The 20,946-nt window shown below is 34.4% G+C and overlaps 2 protein-coding genes and 1 long non-coding RNA gene across 4 annotated transcripts; 1 reads left to right on the top strand and 2 right to left on the bottom strand.

The window, feature by feature from the left end:
* Positions 1–1,934: 1,934 nt before the first annotated feature.
* Positions 1,935–14,480, bottom strand: Hcf (Host cell factor). 2 transcript variants are annotated; one of them, XM_072007479.1, is made up of 7 exons: positions 13,920–14,480; positions 12,346–13,050; positions 12,137–12,288; positions 9,158–12,061; positions 8,847–9,074; positions 8,392–8,773; positions 1,935–8,305 (listed from the first exon to the last, which is right to left on the bottom strand). In XM_072007479.1, the coding sequence occupies exons 1-7, from the start codon at positions 14,086–14,088 to the stop codon at positions 8,175–8,177; spliced, it is 4,671 nt and encodes a 1,556-aa protein (XP_071863580.1). In that variant the 5' UTR covers positions 14,089–14,480; the 3' UTR covers positions 1,935–8,174. The 2 variants fall into 2 exon arrangements, with proteins under 2 accessions (XP_071863580.1, XP_071863582.1); XM_072007481.1 differs by having other exon boundaries at positions 12,143–12,288; positions 13,920–14,479.
* Positions 14,481–14,746: 266 nt separating this feature from the next.
* LOC139989281 (uncharacterized) lies at positions 14,747–15,921 on the top strand. Its single transcript, XR_011800308.1, has 2 exons — positions 14,747–15,108; positions 15,190–15,921. It is a non-coding gene; the product is annotated as an uncharacterized lncRNA (long non-coding RNA).
* Positions 15,922–16,297: 376 nt separating this feature from the next.
* Positions 16,298–20,587, bottom strand: LOC139989280 (coatomer subunit alpha-like). Its single transcript, XM_072007482.1, has 5 exons — positions 20,411–20,587; positions 19,018–20,242; positions 17,994–18,941; positions 16,761–17,915; positions 16,298–16,676 (listed from the first exon to the last, which is right to left on the bottom strand). The coding sequence occupies exons 1-5, from the start codon at positions 20,488–20,490 to the stop codon at positions 16,440–16,442; spliced, it is 3,645 nt and encodes a 1,214-aa protein (XP_071863583.1). The 5' UTR covers positions 20,491–20,587; the 3' UTR covers positions 16,298–16,439.
* Positions 20,588–20,946: the final 359 nt, after the last annotated feature.

The following is a 20,946-nucleotide window of genomic DNA, read 5'->3' on the forward strand; positions in this document are numbered from 1 at the left end:
TATAGAAATGCGAGCTACTGTCAAATTAGCTAGTACATTTATGCTTATCACATTTATAATTTTTTTGTAAACGTATCTCTTTGGCAACTGTTTCTGAACGCATAAATGTACGGAGTTAAATTTAAATTAATTTTAATCATTGTAATAATACAATTTTATGTGACATTTTTTTTATTTAATTATAATGTATAGATAAGTGTAAGTAAGAAATGAAAATATTGTACAATGCATTTAAACCATTTAATATTAAAATGTTTCTTGATATGTATGTTGATATAAATACAAGAATACAATGTAAGATCAAATATTGTAAACATAATCGAATAAAATAAATCTTCTTTATATTCTTTAATAATTTATATTAGAAATGAGAATGATAATATGATTTAAGATCATAATCTATAGCCTTTTTATTATTGATATTCAATTTAATACTATTTTTATTATTTATTAATTATTTATATTCACACACTGTTACATCTTAAATCATTCTATATATTAAGTAGATAAGCAGTACAATATACTTATTAGGAAGCCACCTGATTTAAGTCTGACAATAGATGCATGAAAAATACACTGATCTTATATATACAATTACTGCATGAGAGCTGTTTTATTTTTGTGACAAGCTTCTTGTCTCTTAACACTAAACTTACCTATACCTATACCTATTCCTATCGTGTGCGGTCAAAATGATCGGTGATTAAAGAAATAATAGTTTTTATGATTTAACTCAGATAATGGTTAATTTATAACTAAATGTATATAAAATGACGAACTTTTATAAAATTTCGTCCAAATTTACTTTTGTTTAATTTCAATTATAGACTTAATTAGAATTACACTTTTATTTATATAGAGATATATCTTATTCAACTTTGCTGCATTTTTTACAAATTATCTTATTATCAAATGTAAATTTGCCGCATAAATATTTCCCGCATCTTAAACAAATTTTCGTAATTTTGTAACCTTTACAATTTTTTACTTGACAAGTTTTTTGTAGTAATGAATCTGAACTTGTTGATAGTTTTATTCGCAATATTTTCATTCTTGATCTTTGTCGTGCAAAAGATGTTAAAATAGTTAAAATATTATGAAAAAAATTAGTCATATAAAATATAATCTAAGATATTCATTTTTACATAGTCTTTATTTTCATTCGTTGTTCTGTCAAACCTAAAATAGCTATAGCCAAGTAGTCCTTTTCTTTTTTCCGTGAAGGAAATCTGCACGGACACCCGCCGCTTCTAGCGGAAAGAGCGGCGTGGCAGCGTCGGACTCCAACCGACCAAAACCTCCGCGATGACCGTCCCTCTTGCGATCGAGGGGTGCCCGGAAACCGCTGAGGCGACACACCAAGCCCTCCCGCGCACAACAATCTGTCCGCAAATGGCGCGGTGTGCTGCCATGTCACGTCGCGCCTCCTCCCCGGGGGCCGTCCGGATCCCCAACCCGTTGGTGGCCCCCGGGTGCTGGAGAGTCCAGCACCTAATTTCAACCCCCATCGGAGGTCGCGGTGGCCTTCGCGCGCCCCGTGTAGGCGCGTCCACGGGCACCGCTGCGCCCTTGTCGGCCAATCCTCTCGGAATGGGAATCCCGCTCCCTCACCCGCTCCGCCGCCTCCTTCCGCAGCATAACTAGCTCGCAGAAAGAGGCTACGACCTTCCTGATAGCCAAGTAGTCCTAAAAAGTTACTATCTCTATCAGGCTGCAAGATTACGGGTTCTCATTTGAGGCATTAAGAGAGCCCGTAAGAGCATCAAGAGAGGAAGAATTAGAATTCCATGGTATTTCATGAAATTTTGATCGTCTAACAGTAACATAAAAAAATAAATTTCGTAAATATTGTAAAATTGATAATCTAGAAAAAATAAGAATTTCGGTGTCAAGAGTACGGGGTTGACGTTGTGAATAAATGTGCACAGGCACGCAAGTTTACATACATTTATTCTGTTCTCTTTATTACATATATGTTTAGTTAACCCTACCATTGAAGAGAATCTATAGCTGAATAGAGTGAAAAATAGCGCGATCACGTAATGAACTCAAACGCCAAGAGACATTGCACTCACAGAAACTCGACGTCCAAATTCATCGTAACACGATTTACTGAAAGATTCAAGAAACTGGCAAAACTATTTTCAACTAATCGATCGTATAACATAAAGGAGAAGATCATACAAGCATGCGATTCCTGCGTAAGTTAATTCATTGCCAATATTAAAACTTTAAGGTATACTTCCTTCCAGTACAATTAACTTGATATCTTTATACGAATTACGTATATATCATTGCTAACAATAATTCTTGTATACTCTCAGATCATTTACTTTATATCGTTATTTTTTTTTACGTAGAAATTTGATTAGTAATTATACAGTTATGATTAAAATAAAAAAGTTTTTCAATCTTATAGATTCAGTATTAAAATAGATTTATTCTAATTAAATTTTAACTAAATACGAACCATCCAATGTTGGTATTATCACCTTTTATTATCTAGTCTCGTTCGTTAATTGTACGCATTTTTCATTTCATTTTAACAATCATAATTATAAATTTCTTAGCGACCGTAATTATAAATGAAAATAACGATCCATAATGTATATATACGCAAATTATAATTATTATCATAGACATCGTTACTGTTCTCTCTCACGTTCAGTGACTACGCCTGTACGTCTGAAGGAAAATAAAATATATGATAAATGTAATATGTGCCCCATTGGACATTTCAGTCACGGACACCTATATATCATCGTTATGCAAAACATATGAATTGCCGATCACCAACTTCTCATTACGTCCTAAATCTAGCTTTACAGATGTTCGTCGAAGGTTCGAAACATTCGAGCTAGACGTGGAAAAATAATCTATTGTTGCAAACGCCGTATGTTAGTATTCCGCACATTCGTACGTATTTACATACATACATGTACACACGGGACACGTTCCATTCAATTGTTCCTTTCATATAGTCTAAAACTTTCGAAAATCGTGCTGCTTCGAAATTAATCGATGTCGAACAAATAGATTAATTTTTCCATTTTCCTTCTTCCCACTCTCTTTGTCATTTCCTTTTTTACTGTATTCTCTTTTGATCGATTTTTCAATGATATTACACACGTATCACGTAAAATCTAGTTGAACACAAGGAAGTGCGAAGTTGAGTATTTGAGCAATAGATCTTTTTTCTTTTTTGATTAGAATTAGTGATTTGATGGAGTGTTTCGAAGCCACGACGTTATTTTACACAGCATTCCTCTCGAAACAGCATAATTGTCGATTAATAAGTTCTTTAACATGTATTGAACGAAAAGAATATCGCAACATTTTTCGTCTGCGCGAATTTCTACTCGCGACGGGCCCACGTGTTTCAAGACACGTGTAATTAACATCGAGATACGTCGAAATATTGCACTTTCTGTGAAAAATATTCTACAGAATTGCATTGAATGTCTTCCTTAGACTATTGTCGAAAAATCGGTAACTTGTCAACGTTTTTATCCGTCGTTTGTTACAACGAATTTTGTTTCTTTCTTCAACAAAAAGAAAATCAACAAAAGATCACGAAAGGTATCGTTTTTCTATATATATGTATATAGAATGCAGTCACACCTGTGCTACCTACTAAGAATAACTCTATGTCGATCCTCGCGTACATAAATACCACGTTTTGTTTTATTTTTATCCTTAATCATTCCATCGGTTGATACAGTGAGCGGAATATAGGATTTCTCTACGGTATTGCTCTTCTCAGCTTCTTTCAAAAATTTACTCGTCCTTGTTTTATTTGCACAAGATGCAACACACCTGATTAGCCAGAAACATGCATCGTACGACACAATCGTTCGCATATACCGTAGAATTATTATACGGAAACTCGCATTGTCCGCTTTCATTCTCTCTCTCCGTTATTCTCGAAATTACAAAGTTTAAAAAAGAGAACAGAGCAACCGAACTCTTCTGCGTTCTTCGATCAACTAAATTTGTATTAATTAACAGATACAAGATTTAGATCCGTTATTATCGATTAATCAATATAATTTAATCAACGCTGTACAATTACGAGAAAGCGATGGACGCTCGAAATCGGATGTTGGATGATGGTTGAAGATATAACCGGAAGAAGATACTGCACTAACCAGCACGTAAATGAACCTGCGTGTTCTTCGTCGCCGATTATATCAAGCTTCTAGAATGTTTAAGTGGAAGTTAGAACGTTTTTCTTTATGACGTCATAAAACATAAACGCGTGCGAGTATGCATATGAAAGTTCATCGATGGAAGAAACGATTTTTGATATCGTAAAATCACACGTTGCTAATTCCTTCATTCGCGTCGATTCTGGTACGACTTCACCAGATATAATATGTGTAAAATTGGCTTTTGAAATAATGAATCCTATAAAAAAGTGCGATTAGATATTAAAAAGTAGGATATTCTCATCTATGACACGTGTTGACGTTTTAATCGTTAATGATGCTCGTTTCGCAATGACGGTACGAATATAAATTTATATCGAGTTATAAAATTACAATCTGTAAACGTTGTTTGTCTTTTCTTTTTCATCTTTTTTACTGACCTTGCGATTAGGCACGCTAAGTTGTTTTCTTAAATGTAGCTTAAACGTGTGATATTATTCGGATAAGTTAATTACAAAATTCGACGAATCTTTAAAAGGTATGCACGAGAAGAAATAGCGTTCCAATTTTCTCTTATTTAATTAAATATTGGCCTTTGAAATTGAAACTGTTTATACGAGTCTTAGAATTATTCTTCTCGTATACAATGTTTTCGATTACCAAATCAAAACTTTTGGTACCTTAGACGGTAATAATTAATTGTATGCGAATTTTATCACTAAAACACAGTTCTAAAATTTCTCGTAGTCCCGCGGTTATGCTTCGAGACTACGAAATTCCATCGAAAAATACAAGTTTATATTACTTAGTACGATTGCAGGTTGAGTGCAGTACTAGTCTGTTTAGCGTGAATCACGCTAAATTCCTATAAGACTTCACCGTAAAGTCGAGGTCTCTTAAACCTTCGCTGCAGCGTCCTTTCTTTCAATTTCTCTCTAACGTGTACAATTCGCTTTCTACCTGATTATCCTTCACGCGTGTTTGCACGTTGCAATCGCGTCGTATGATTTTCAGATCTAGTCACGTAGAAAGAATCTGTGGTAAAATCGTGATCTGACGTTGCCGTTTGCTTTTCTCTTTTCTTATATGTCAGAACAGTACAGTAAATTTGTTCATTACAGTTTACTTTCAATTTCGTGTTTACGAAAAAACCAAAGACTGGCTTAAACATATTTCATGCGCTAGAAAAGAAAATATTATAGTTATTTGCATCTGTATTTCCTTAACTATAGATCTTTCTTCCTTTATTTTCTAGATCTCTTTCAGGTTTCTCACGTCCTTACAATCGATACCATTTAAGATCTTTAGATGTAGATCCTGCTGATACTTCGAATGAACGTAATTATTAGTTCATTAATATTTATTAAAAAGGTACGCGATTTACATCCAAAAGTCTTGGTATGGTATTCATTCACTTGACCTGTTTACTACAATTAATTAACTCGGGAGAAAGATAACTCAGTGCATATATAATATTTGCTTTCGTTACTGCCAAAAGATATGAGTGATTAACAGAAAGGCAGCACGCGGAATATAATATTGAAATATAACGTATTGAAATTTATTTATAGCAATATTACAGTATAGGTAGAAATAGAATATACTTTTTATAATATAAGTTTACGTATAATTACGTTTTTCGTTATTTGTAATTTTTTTATTTTATCCCAATTAATAATGAATAAAATAACTAAAATTTGTCTGTATCAAACTTAGAAGAAGAATCTGTAAAATTTATAATTCATAAATTTGCTGATACAAGTTCAAGGTATATAATACAGATAGATTGTAACACTCTTACTAGTATAATAAAATGAAGTTTAATACGTACTTTTTTTTTTTTAGTAATTTTAGTATAGTTACAGTTAGTTTTGGAGATGCATGTATCTACAGTGTAAGTACACATTCACGTTATAAAAGTTTGCTACAGTGAAATAACGAGTATTTCATGTAAGATATTTTTTTCTTCTATATTTATTCATAGTTTCTTTGAATATATTTGAATATTATGGATATCGTTTCAATACATTTGGATAGAACAGAATATCATACCACGTATACGTACATTTCAAAATATTTCATTTGCAGAATATGTATAATAACTTTGAACTGATATTCTAGTATGGTCTAGTGTCATTTTTTGTTAACAGAACTTACAAAACAAGATAAGAGAACTAATAACTTTTTATCAATTGTTCGTAGAAATATTTTACGTTATCGAATAGTTATCGAGAATAATCTCGCATAGTTAAATATAGTTTCTTAATGTATTACACTCTGGATAATATGCATTATGTAAGATTGGAATTTATCGAATGAAAATGGATGAAAATGATACGCCAAATTAATGTAAAGTTATTAGTTCTAAACGTTTTATCAATCTTTTAACACATTTCGAATATGCTAGTTTATAAAATATTGTTAATGTAAATTTTTAGCATAACATATTAGGGGTTTAAAACGCCATGTTAATGCTTAAGCTATAAGCAGATAACAGAAAGTTTGTATTGATAATCTAAAAATAAAGTGTGCGCTTAAATTATTACAGATTCAACATAGCCCCAAGCCACCTAATCATATGTGTGAACCACATTAATAATCTGTTAATCGTTGGTGTTTACCAACTACTGTTTTAAAAGCTACTTCAGTATCTCAGTTAAAATATATTATGCTCAAAAAAAACTGAAGACTTCCCTAAACAAATTAATGTATGACTGCTTCATTTATTTTCTCTATAAATTTTTTTTTATACTAATTCCTTGACTTAGTAATATCTTAAAAGATTAAACTTCTTATTAGACATAATATATTATAATGATATACTATCCAAATAATTATTTTGTTGCCATATAAAAATATTAACTTTGTTCAAATTCTTTATTTTTCAAAATATCAACACTTTCGAAATCAAGTTGTAATTTTCACGAATAATACGTGCATTTCTACAAACTTATATTTTCCCACTTTTTTTTCTTTTTTTAATAAAATATCTATGCTTTATTGCTGAAAGAAATAACAAAATTTCAAAGCAAATTTGTATTTAAAAGAAGTTTACACTACGTGCTCCTTTCTCTTTATGTTGATTATATATCTTGTTTTTGCGATTGGCAGTAACAAAAGTAATGAGAATAAAATGTAGCACCGATATTCTATACAGAAAAAGATGATATCAACAAAATTTTCGTTACACTTGCATCGCGCTGCAAAATTTCGAGAAAATTTCAACAAATACAATTGTAAATAAAATTAAAAGAAAATATTTCCAATTACAGTATTTACAATAAATATTTAAACATAATAGGAAGCTTTCTATACTTCCACTTCATATTAGAAAATCTGTACGTACATATATCCGAGTAAAAATAAAAGATTTTCAAATACAAATAATTTAAAATAAATTCAAACAAAGCATTTGTTAAAAACAAAGCTTTCGTACAAATTAAATGACTACTTCATTTCATCATTCTTTTATTACAACCTGTAGCTAAATTAAATTCACCTATTAAAAAATAAAAATGGAGGTGGTCAATATTTAAACGAAATTATATACCATAAAAAGTGATGCAAGTGTTGATGCAAGTATCATCGGTATGTTACGACGCTTATTATGGAACGCATTTATAAACGTGGAAAAAGTTATTTAACTTGAAAATAACCACCTTGCCATTTATTAACAGTATTCGTGTTATCTTTACAGAAAATGTCGCGCATTCGCGAAGGAATAGGAGAATAACGGTGAGTCAGAAAACGTAGTATAGAAAGACCTTGTATTCGTATATAGAACACTTAAAATACTTTTTTTTTAACCCTTATGTTTATACCTCAATATAGCTATGAATACCTCTTCCATCGCTCTATATCGTGCATTCATTTCTTTCATTTACTCGCATGTTACGTCGTTTATTCGAAGAATATACTGTTTCATTATCGTTGTTAGGCGTGTGTACCAGCGGAAATTAAATAATGAATAGCGCTGTTTGGATATTTGGGCTGTAAAAGGTCAAGGAAAAACAGGCTCACGAAAAGTTAGCTACTTGGTCTCTTTAGTTTCACCTTCTTCTGTGGGGAGCTTGCTTGTAAGCGTATATTTACACCACGTCTCTTCACTTGAGGGTTGTTCTCCATAAAATTAGTTTGATCTGATGACGCTACAGATGCTGGTATAAAAATTAATATTTTATAATTTTTAATACCATTACTAAAAATTACTCAGTTTGTCTTAAGAAAAAAGAATATAACTAACCTTGTTGTAACCACCTAACTTGCGTGGCTGGCCCATATCCTTTAACATTTCGTGCTGCTATTCTAAATATTATGGCCGGTGTTCGAGTAGTATCAACATAAGCGGCACTAAGGGAACTATTAGATACCGAACAAGAATTGTTTGTACCGCAATAAAATTTTGTAAATGTTAGGTTCGAATTCGACGCCGTTGTCTTTGGTTCTCCGTTATTATTTGGTGCGGTATTTGCCATAGCTATGTAGGCAGAATATTCCAAAATGGGTCCATCATTTCTGTTAGGTGGTGGTTCCCATGAAATATGAGCACCGTCTGCCGTTTTACTAATTTTTATAGCGCTAGGTGCCCCGGGAAATCCCGGAACATATGTTCTGAACGCCGATACCTTAAATAAAAAGATGTTACATGAAGTTGTATATTTTTATTTTAATGTCCGTATTTGCAATTATTTTACTTACCTCGCTCCAATCACTTTGTCCACAACTATTCACAGCAGCAATTCTAAGTTTATAAATGGTTCCCTGTTCTAAAGGAACCTTTGTTCTTCCTTCAAAAACATCCATAGTTAATGGTTGAGTTATATCTAAAGGTTCATCATTAGGTAAGTAATAATGTTGTACAGTAAATCGTGATTCCTGTGTTACTCCTACATCATACCATTCTTCTTCTTTTTTTTCTTTTTCAGTCTACAAAAAAAAAAAAACGTTAAAAATTACTTATATACGAAAAAAATTAGTTGTAAATTGTAATCTAAGATATGCACTTTTACCTGTTCAGCCTTTATTTTTATTGGTTGTTCTGCCGAAACTAAGGCAGCTGTAGCCAACGTAGTTAATGCCGTGGAATCATCTCCATTTTCTGTTCTAGTACCATTCATCTTTTCTTGTTTCAAACTTTCTTTTTTGATAGGTTCGTCTTTTATTTCCACTTTCATTGGAATTACTGGTTTTTTAATATCCATTTCCTTCTCAAGAAGACTAATACTATTGACAGATGATGCTGGTGGTTCAGGAATCTTTCCTTGTTTCATTGGCTCATCAGGTTGTTCTAATTTTATTTGCATGATGGATGTTGTGATTGGAATATTAACAGTGGTAGAAGTTGAACAAGAATCTGTAACCATTGGTTCATCGTTGTCCTCTAATGTTTCCATTGGAGTTCCTTCAGGAAGATCCATTGGTGACTCCACAGCCTCGTCTTTAATTTTTTCTAAAACTTGAGTTTCCTCTTGAGAGAGCTGTGATAAACTATCTTCAGGTGATAAATGTTCAGGAACAGATGGTTTCTCAGACTCAGAAGCATATGTATCCACTGCCATTAATTTTATATCATTATTTTCAATCTGTTCACTTTCATCATTTTCTGGCAGTTCCATAGCATCTGGCATGGATGCTTCCTCTGATGAAGCTTCTATTGGATCCTGCATACTAGAAATTTCAGGTTTTATTTGTGCTTCTTCAACTGATGCATCATTCATATCTTGCATATCAGTTTCATTTGCTGGTTCTGGTTCATTAGAAACTTCAATAGGTATGTCATTTTCGTCTGGCTGAGCATCAATGGAAGGTTCTGGATCTACTGGAATATCTTCTACAGCGCTTGTAGAAACAGGAAGTTCAGATGCTCCTTCTGACAAAGTTTCTGGATCTTTTATAGAAGACTCGTCCATATGAACAGCTTCCACTGGTGCTGCATCTGTATCTTGCTCCATACTTACAGAGTCCGCAACTTGTGAATCTTCTTGATTCTCTAACACCGGATCTTCCGCTAAATCAATTTTATCGTTTTCTTCGTCATCATCAGACAGAAGAAGATCTGCTGGACCATCAACTTGAGGAATTAAAAAGTTACCATCTCTATCAATTTGCATTGATTCACCGGCTCCCATTTGAGAAACCAAAGCAGCTGCTGTGGTAGTTTCATCACCATTACAACTTTCTTCTATTTTACCATCTCCTGCTCCACCATCATCTGTAGATACCATGAATGATAGATCACCAGAAGGTTCTTGAACTGGATCTATTAAACCTGCCTCTGCGGCTAATGCAGCCAATGCTGCATCAGTGGTAGCAGGACCATCAGATGTAGATGCCAATGAAGCTGATGGTTGTTTTTGTGATGGGACAAACAACATTTTACTTGTATCTATTGTCTCTGATGCACTTGAAGTGGTCACTATTGTGCTACTTGTAGGCATGAGAGTAACCGTTTTTGCACCTATTCCTCCAGACATTTGTAATGTTACAGGCTTACCAGATACTGTGACAGTCTCTGGCGTTTTCTGTATTTGTGGCATGGTAACAATCTGACTCTTTCCAGGATTAAAAATAGCTTGTGGGCTTCCTTTAGTTGCAATAGTTACCGTTTTTGGAACACCACCTTGGCCTGGAACTGTAATAGTAATTGGTTTTCCAGTAGTGCCACCGCCCATTGCACCAGATGATACAACGATCATCTTTACTCCTTGTTGATTTGTTACGTGATTAGTAGCTGATAAGGGTAAAACATTTACAGGTGTGGTAATATTACCCGTTTGTCCACTGCCAGCTTGGGATGTAGTTACAGCTTGTATAGTTCTTAAATTAGATCCCGTTGTAACTACTATTATTTGATTACGGCCAACTAATCCACCATTACCACCAGGTTTGGTAATCATTATCGTTTGTTTACCGCTAATATTTTGCCCTTTGCTCATTGCAACGATGTTAGATGTTTTCATAGTAGTAAGAATTTTAGATCCCTGTACAGTATTCGGATTTACTAATCTCAATATTTTAGCCCCCTGATTAAGTGGCTTTGCACCTGTTGCTTGGACAGTCTTCCCTGGGATGAGGCTTACTTTAGGCACAGTTGCTACCATCGCTTGTGCTGTTTTCAGAAGATGTACTATCTGAGGTTGACCAGATATATTTTGCCCTGGTTTTTGTAGGATAATTTGTTTACTTTGTTGTGGTGAAGCAGTTCTCAATACTGTTGCTCCAGGGGCAGCAAAACGTATTTGTTGGCCTGGTTGTACATTTTTCATCCTAATTGTATTAGCTGTAGTTTGTGGAAGAATTGGTACATTGTTCATGCTTATTTTTGGCGTAGCAGCAGCAGCTGCTGCTAAGGCAGCAATTCCTGACATAGCAGCTGGTGTTTGGCCTGCCACTGTATTATTAGAAGTTGGAGCTTGTTCAGTAGCAGTAGTTGCTGTTGGCGTTGTTGTAACTAAAGGAGAACGAATTCTGATAAGATTTCCGGCTACTCTTGGTGTCAATGGACTTGATGGTTTTGTTACGCTTTGTGATGGTATTGGTTTTTGAACTGGGCTTTGCACAGTTGATTGAACTCGGACCGGAGTTTGTGGAGGTATGGACGGTCTAATAGTAGTTGGAGTTTGTGGAAGCTCAGGGGCAGCAGTAACAGGTGAAGATGCAGCAGAATCAGTTGCAAGAGTAACCATTGCCGATGTCGTGGTAGGTGTTGCTGTGTTCGCTGGAGTGCTGACTGTAGGAAATGTTCCAGTTGTCGCTGAAGGTTTACATTTTTGTATTTGCAATATGTAGTACTGTGCAGATGGCACTGGTGTCCATTGAATTTCCAGTGCTTGCAAACTAGCCCTAACTAAATTCAATTTCGATGGTGCAGATGGTTTACCGACTTCGAGGTACCATAAATCTTTACAACAAACCTGAGGATAAAAGTAAATCATATTTTATAACAGGTAAAGGCATTCTCGAATTAAAAATAAATTATAAGGACTAACCCTAACCTGATTGTTCCAAGCTTTGCGATATCCATCTCGACCAGACCATACATAAAGTTTATTATGCATCCCAATCGCGCAGTGACCAGCACGTGCGCGAGGAACATTTTCCTCCAAAGTATCAACTGTTAACTGTTCCCATGTCCAAGTTTCTAAAATAATGTTGTCAATTACGAAATCATGCATCAAAAAATATAATGTCAACTTACCTATATTTAAACAAGCCAACGTGTTTGTGCATTTCCACTCTTTTTCATGTGTTGCAACTTTAACATCATCAACAACAAGTGGTACCCATCCTCCAAAAACGTACATTCGATGACCAATTAAAGTGGCAGTATGAAGAGAACGGGGTAATGGAATAGGTCCATGAACCACTGGTTTGTGCCAAGTCATTGAATCAACATCAAGATACCATAAATCACCCAAACGACAGCCACTCATACCACCATAAATCACTAAACAGGTTTTTCCTGTCTTATCATTATAAGACACTCCTGTATGAGACTCTCTAGGTGGTGGTGCATGCCCATTTGTTTGTGGTACATCCCAAACTGTTCCTCCATTAGGAAGTAGTTCAAGGGTATATAGGTCATTTAAATATCTTGGTATATTATTCTTATGATCCTCACTATCATTAGCCAGTCCTCCAAAAAGAAAGACTTTATTGCCAATAAGGGTAAAACTGTGTCCTAATCTAGGACATGGTGGAGAATCATTTTCCGGTGGTCTGGGTCTCAATTTTTTCCATTCCCATCTAACTGCTTGAAGTTCATAAAGCTCATCTGAATACTTTCCATATTCCACCATACCACCAAAAACCAAGATACGGCTTCCATCAACAACAAATCCATATGCAGCACAGCCAGGTGGAATATCACCTTTTGTCGATGGTACAAACCATTGATTAGTTGCTGCAAAAAGTAATAATGTATAAGTATAAGTAGGAAAATAAATAAAAGTATAAGTAGGAAAAAATTTTTTCAATACATGATATACATTTGTAATGAATTAAAAAATCTTTAATTATTTGAATATGTTACAGAAATTTACATAATTTTTATTTGTAAACAAACATTTTAAATAAATTTATAGAATGATATTAATCAACTTAAAAACTAAGAAATAATATTAAATTTATTAAATATTTATAATATAAAAAATCTTATATTTATATATTTAGAATTACACTTTTATTAAGGTATATTATTATATTTATTATCTGTATATCATATAAGTAACTTGAATAGTATTACTAAGGGAAACATTTCAAAATTAAGTACAAAATATTCGTTACAGTACGCATGCGTATAATTGTTGGCAACATAGTAAAAGAAATGCTATACGCATTCATGATATGGTAAAGATGTGAAAACCTAAAATGAAAGAGTGGGAGGAGAAATAGGAACAGAGAGAAAAAAGAAAAGGAAGGGTGAAGCGTGAACGTGGAATGACGGGAAACGCGGCGCGTTGCATATCGTGGTGGGGCGTATAAGACAGCAATGGCCGCTCCCGTGCGTATAAACATGAAAAATGACAGATCGCACTAATTCTACGCATGAAATTAACCCAATGTCTAACAAGCAAGACTTATAAAGACATGTATAGTAAAGGTACATTTAATGTATATGGAACATATGATAATAAGACATCTGACATAAACAAAATTCATGGTTTTCACGATGATCCGGCCGGTGACCGTTTTGTCAATGTATGCCGCCATCTTGGATCGCGGGAATCATCAAGAACGGCGCGAAAGACGCACAGCAAGAAAGCAACTTACTCGTGTTATAGACATGAAGCTCGTCAACAATGCCCTCATTTCCACCGCCGAAAACGACCATAAGATCCTTAAGAGCAACTGCCCTGTGTCCATGCCTAGGTCTTGGCTGGGGTCCGGACGGATTTGTGATCCGCTTCCACTTTAGCATGGGTGCCGCCATGATGACCATCGATCACATCATTTTTTCATACCGCGCAGCTATGCACCCACCGTGTTACCCCTAGAACAGTGCAACGCCCGATGGTTTCGATGATAGTGTGTCCTTTTCTTCAAACTTTTCTATCTTCGATGTCCACGATACAACAGTTTGGATAACTTCGAAGGTTCACACACCCAACGAGAACTTACTACTTCTTGATATTCTTAGCACTGTCAATATCGTACGTCTTGATTATAACCTACCTTCGGTTATTGTTCTTTATTAATTAATTTGACTTAACAAAATGGTCCATATAAATATAAAGTCAGATGAATTTTTTTCGGTGGGAATCATGAAAATTCTACGCGATTTAGAAGACGTCTGTAACGTAACACGTATACACAGAACGCACACCGTGTATTTACGTTCACGATGTTTACGGCACTGATTTCATGTCTTCTAGTGTGCTCACTCAGTATTCATCAATGATCCACCCCCAAATATATTTTTCATGCTACTAAATTATTATTATAGTTAAATAATGGTTTTTCAATGTTATATTTTAATCTAAATTTATTCTGTACAGTTTTTTATAATATTTGTAAAATAAGTTTATCTGTTCATTACTTTTAAAGATTTCACAAACCAACAAAAAACGACGCAACAAAAGAATTCCCTATGTATTCAAATTTCCCTAGATAATCATAATACAAATTTATTAAATATGATAACTATGTGATAAAAAATTTGTAATATTTACTGTAAGAATATATTACCGTCCATAATTTTGTGATTCGTACAAGCGAACACTATATATTTAATGTACTATTGTATGAAATTTGTCTTACAATTGCATTACCAGATATTACTAGAGAGATCGCCGATGTAATGTTAAAAAAGTCAGCCAAAAAATGTTCACTAGGAATATAGACTTCTAGCGGCGAGCGGCCAAACTATACGCACATTTCTTCTTCAGCGATCTTGGTAGGAGAAACATGCGTATTCACGACGAGAGGGGAAATGTGCATTCCTACCACACATCAGCAAAGGGTAAGATCAACAAAAAATAAACATTTCTTAAAAGTTTAACGAAATATTAGAAATAAATTGTTTTCTTTGCATTGATTACAGAATAACAAGCAGTCAGCAGCAACCATCTGCTTGGAAATGACTATAATGTACAATGAAAGATGAGATTATTTATTGTAAAATAATTATATAAAATGTATTTAAGCAGAGTTTCCATAAATCAGAGTAATTTAACAGCATTTTACAATGCTGTTACTTATCGTTTTCATTGTCAAATCATATAAAAATCTAAAAATGAAATCAGGAAATAATTAAGAATACGCGAAATTTAAAGAGGAATAGTATAAAAAAAGATCGCAAAATAATTTTTGAAAATTTCGAGAAATGATCTCAAATTTCAAGAATTATCAAGATAGTGCCATCTCTTACAAAATTATATTTTTCTGAAGCAAAACCTATATCTTGAGGAAAAATTCTTTGGAGGCGCCGAAATTTTCAATTTCGAAAAACATAAAATGTAGTTAAAACAGCTCTTTTCATATGAAAATGACGATCAAAATTGTATAAATGCTCGTGGTATAGCGCAACGTTTTGTCACTCATTTTCGAATCGCCACTGGGTGCATATGCACATTTTTCCTATTATTAATGCTGGAGAAAGAAATGTGCGTATAATTGGGTTGTTTCACCACTAAAGTCGGTAATTTGTGGAACATGTTTGGCTGAATTTCTTCCATGAACATCGGCGGTCACTCTACTCATTTCTGACATTACCAACTAGCATTTATTTGTGTATTTTACATACACTGCTCAATAAAATGATTCTTTTAATAAGTTTTAGCTATTGCTTGTACGCCTTAAATATAATCATTAATATTATTAACGTTACAGCACTGTACAAAATAATTGATATATTCTCTTCATCATTCAACCATAATTGCTCAATATAGATACTGTGAATTATACTATAATTGAGATCTAAATTAATTGTATCTCCCTTTATAAAAATAACAAAAAGTCAATTGAGTAAAAATATTTTTAGTTTTTAATTTTATTACGGAATTTCTCTGAAATTCTTAATTTTTAAAATATAGTTTACATGTATTGTTTCAATATGAAATAATGTTAATAGTAATAGCATTACACAATGATAATAATGAACTTCTACTCCATATAGTAGTGGAGGAGAAATATTTGAAAAATTTAAGTACATATATATCTTTTATAATGTTTACAACATGTTTCGTAATGACATATTTTTATCTATAATACAATTGAAAAATTACAAAACAACGATATTGTATTACAGTATACTGTATTATTTGTAATAATAACGATAAAAAAATCAAAAATTTATCGGAATTGAACAGGGCTTATCCTTAAGCCGATACATTGTTTTCCGATTAGTGCAACTTCACAAACTTTGCATACTGTATCTTTAAATTGAGGTAAATAGCTTGCACCGCATAATGGACACTTGACTTCTGGTTTTCCTCTGTAAATTGGAACAAACGTGCTTGCACATAATGAAAACGGATTATGTTCGTCGTAAGCTAATTGATGTTCATCCACCGGATTTTTATCGCAAGCCTAAAAAAAGAAAGAAACGCGGTAATAATCTTTTCCTGTACTTTATGTGAGATGATTTAACAATATACACGAAAGTATACATACCAGCAAAATCTTTCTAACTTGTTGTGCTAATTCAGGTTTAGGACCCAATTCAAGTAATCTTCTTGCAAACGAAGCCGCAGTTTTATAATTTTTTAATTTGAAGAACATATTTACAGCTATCCTTAGAGTGAGAATCTGGTGAACAGGTTGTAAATTGCAATGTGTAAAGTAGGCTGCCATTTCGCAGATTCGTTTTTGTTCAGCTAAAGTGGCTTTAGGTAGATTTTTCCTTTCAGTTTCCATTTTCAAACCTAGAATATACTCTCTACAAATCTGAATCAATTCCTGTGCTTCTATAATATCTTGCCTCGTGTCAACAACCAATAATGGTACACTGAGTAAAATCGCTTGCAATTTTTCTATCGCTTCTGGAAACTTGCCGCCAGTTGTCAAATGATAGCATACCTGAAGTCGTTGAACTAAATCGGTAAGATGCAATCCGATTGCAGGGAGGTTGCTTTTTGGATTTGTATCTTTCAAATTCCTTTGAGGATACCCATATAAAGAAGGTATATTGGGTAACGAAGCAAATGATGTTCTAGCGCGTGCGAATGTATTCATGAAAAGACTTTGATACGCTTCAAATTCAACTACACCAACTTGATCATTTAGCAATCTAAATGCTGTTTCTAGTGATCCAGCTAGTACATGATCTACAGCCAATTGAGAATTGTTTATCCAATGTTGAGTTGGTGATATTCCCTTAGTTGGCGGTGAATAATAGCCATCTTCCGTCGCAGCCACTGGAGCTTCGAGTTCCGGCGGTAAATCTACGTCCTCCACATCCCATCCTGCACTTTCTTCACCCTCAGGAACATTTTCATTTTCGATACCTTCCTCGTCGTCTATTCCTAACTCTTCGTCATTGCCCCACCCTTCAGCAGGTACAGCGTTATCGTCTTCCGGAGCCAACGCAGCAGCTACCTGACTCTTTCCACGCGACATCATCGCTCCCTCGAAGAAACCTTTTGACACTGTTAATAGTGGCCAGTTGTTTTCGGCCTGTTGAATTGGTACCGGAGGTCGAAGATATTCTGCTCCTTGTTCAAGAGCAGAGAGTTCTTCACTCATAGAACTATATTGAATGTCGTCTTCTGGACATGATATACCATGAATTTTCTCAGTTACATAAGCTAACGAAGCTTGACCAGAATTCTGTAACATAAAACTGTAAAAAGTAAGTCGTGGGAGTAAGAAAAATTTGAATATAAATTAAGTTACATAAATACCCACACGTAATATTTTTGCACGTTCATAAACGTCGCCAAGTAACAAGCTACCCTGATATTGCCCAGAAACATCTTTCCTAATTTCTGCAATTTTTATCATCTTACGTAATTTCTCTAAATTACCAGTTATAAGATACAGGAACGCCAATTTTTCAAAATTCTTAGTTCTCTGATAGCACATTTCGACAACTTGATGATTGCCTTGCAACAGGGCAGCCTGGGCCAAGCTTTCCCAACAGGATTTTTCATCAAGCGATCTCGCGGCTTCTAAAGCGACTTCGATATTTCCGCATTCAAGGGCAAGGCCAAATCTTGTCTTTTCATCTTTAACAAAGTGCAAAGCAACCTCGGGATATCCCTTCTGTTGCAAGTATGCAATTATAGATTGACCAACGAGATTTGCGTTGCGAACCATGTGCAATACCTCTTCGTATTTCCTATTGATCAATGCCAATTTAAATTTATATTCAGTTGGATCTATTCGAAGAATCCTTGGTCTGCTTTCTCTGTCCAAGCAATAAACTTGATTGCCTTTAACTCGCGTTACATATATCGGAAGATCTAATGTGCGTATAATACCATGATCACCATTGTTGATTGCATATTTGATGTGGTTACTAGTGGTGTAAATGAACACTCCTGAGTCGTCCCAAGCTCCCGACTTTACTCTAGTATTTTCGTGTACAGAGCACAAGGATTCCAGACGTCGATTACAAATGTTAACATTATGTTTCGCGAGTAAAGCGACGTGAAACATATCGCTAGACCAAACGACATATCTACACTTGGAAATTTTTACTTCGGCTAATGTTCTTTTCTGTTGGACGTCAAAGAGCGTTACTTGATCAGCATCACGTAAAAGGAGCATTCCAGTACCAGTGTAAAATATTTCGTCACAGTTTGGGATCTGCACCTTATTCGTAATTTCGTTCTTCAAATTTTTGATGACCAACTGCGATAAATAATCCAAAAATGTTTATAAAATTCCGTTATTTTAAAGAAGATAACGTTTCTCCCTGAATACTTACCGAATACGCCCTATCTAACACAGCAAAACGATTTTTGGCAACCCAGATGGCAGTGACACCCGAAGCCCGCTTCGTATCGGCATCAGTGTTTGAATCACCTTCGCGCGGTATCAAATATAGATCGTAAGTGCTATTTTCGACATTATTGGCTGATCTAGTACAGATTAAAACAGCGTTCTCAGCTTCATTATACGATATGCTATAAGGAGGTATTTTTCCACCTCCTCGGATTTGCATAACAGATGTATCTTTTGAAGTAGTGAAGTCCAATTTTCTAAGAAACCGTTCTTTCACGTAATAAAGAACGTTCCCGTATACAGCATATGCCGGACGTTCTCTTTCTAATTTGAAAATAATCATTCCAGAATCATGACCAGCAGCAAACAGATTCAATGTAGGATGTGCTGCGAGAACCCAAAATCTCTCGTGTTCTCTTCTAAATGTGTGCAAACAAGTACGTTTGGACATATCCCAAACGCGGATACTTTTATCTTCAGAATTTGAAAGAATTAAGTCCTGTCTGGGATGGAACAAAACGCAGGAGACATTATTATAATGTCCACGGCAAGTATCAACCTCCCAAGCTTTGGCATCATTCATTCTCCACATTTTAATCTGACGATCATCTGCTCCAGAAACAATCAGAGGCAATGTTGGATGGAAGCATGCCCAATTAACACCTCTATCATGTCCTTCCAGGACATGTTTTACAACAGCATCTGCTTGACCAAATAAATCTGTGGCTCCTGGATTTTTTAAGTGATCTTCCAAGCCTCCTGGACCAGGAGCTACATTTTTCTTTCTTAATCCAGAAATATCCCATACTCTGACCGTTTGATCTAAAGAAGCTGATACAATGATATCTTCTGTCGGATGAAACTGTGCACACATGACATAGTGATTGTGCCCAGTCAAGATACAAATGCAAGTGCGGCTCTGCCAATTCCATATACGAATAGTTTGGTCGTCTGATGCACTTAAAATCCATGGGTATTCTTGATGAAATACAGTTGTTCTAATGTAATCTAAATGCCCTAATAGAGTAAAGAGACATTTCCTTTGCTTATAATTCCATACTTTAATCTTATCGTCATCACCTCCAGATACAAATAATGGTTGTTGATTGTGAAAACATATTCCACGAACTGGTCCATCGTGTTCATCAAATTTATCTAATAAAGTACACATGCGATAATCCCATAATTGAATAACACCATTGTGTAAACTGTAACAGAATATATAATATTTCTGGAAATCTGAGTTTCTTAATAGTTCAAGAACAATGCAAAATTTTCCGAATTACATTAGAGTTAATAATCCTAACGTAAACGTCTGTATGTGGTTGTTTTAATAACTTAATAGCTAACCGATACGGAGAGTATTTATTATTTACCTTGCAAGCACCCATGGACGTTTTGGATGAAAGGAGATCCCTTTTACACGAGCAGATTTTGTTTCAAATTTTGTTAACATCCCTTAGTAAGTCTTTCACAAAATTATGTTTAAAAAACCATTTCTCACTTCTAACCGTTGTAAACTGGACACGTCACGACGTCATTGCGCTTCCATGAAATACATACATGTGTATAGATAGCGAATGTTACATTTATTTTAACGTAATATATTTGTCGCATCAAATTATCTATTTCAAATTGTGAACATTTTTTTTACTATAATTATATTTCTTTGTATTTAAATGAATCGTCTGCTTATAATTTCTAATAGATATTTTTTAATATTACGTATATTGTATGAACCGAAAAAAGAGGCTAGCCTTTATCTCTGAATCGCAATTTTTTTAATGTTATACATATTTGAAGCATTTATTGAATGGAGTTCAACAATACCAGTTTTAAGTTTAAGAATCTCTCCCCTCGAAAGTTATTATACGGAAAAGATTGCAAATTTTGTCGTGTATTCGAAAGACCT

This window comes from Bombus fervidus, chromosome 7 (genome assembly GCF_041682495.2).
Source record: "Bombus fervidus isolate BK054 chromosome 7, iyBomFerv1, whole genome shotgun sequence".
Classification (NCBI taxonomy): domain Eukaryota; kingdom Metazoa; phylum Arthropoda; class Insecta; order Hymenoptera; family Apidae; genus Bombus; species Bombus fervidus.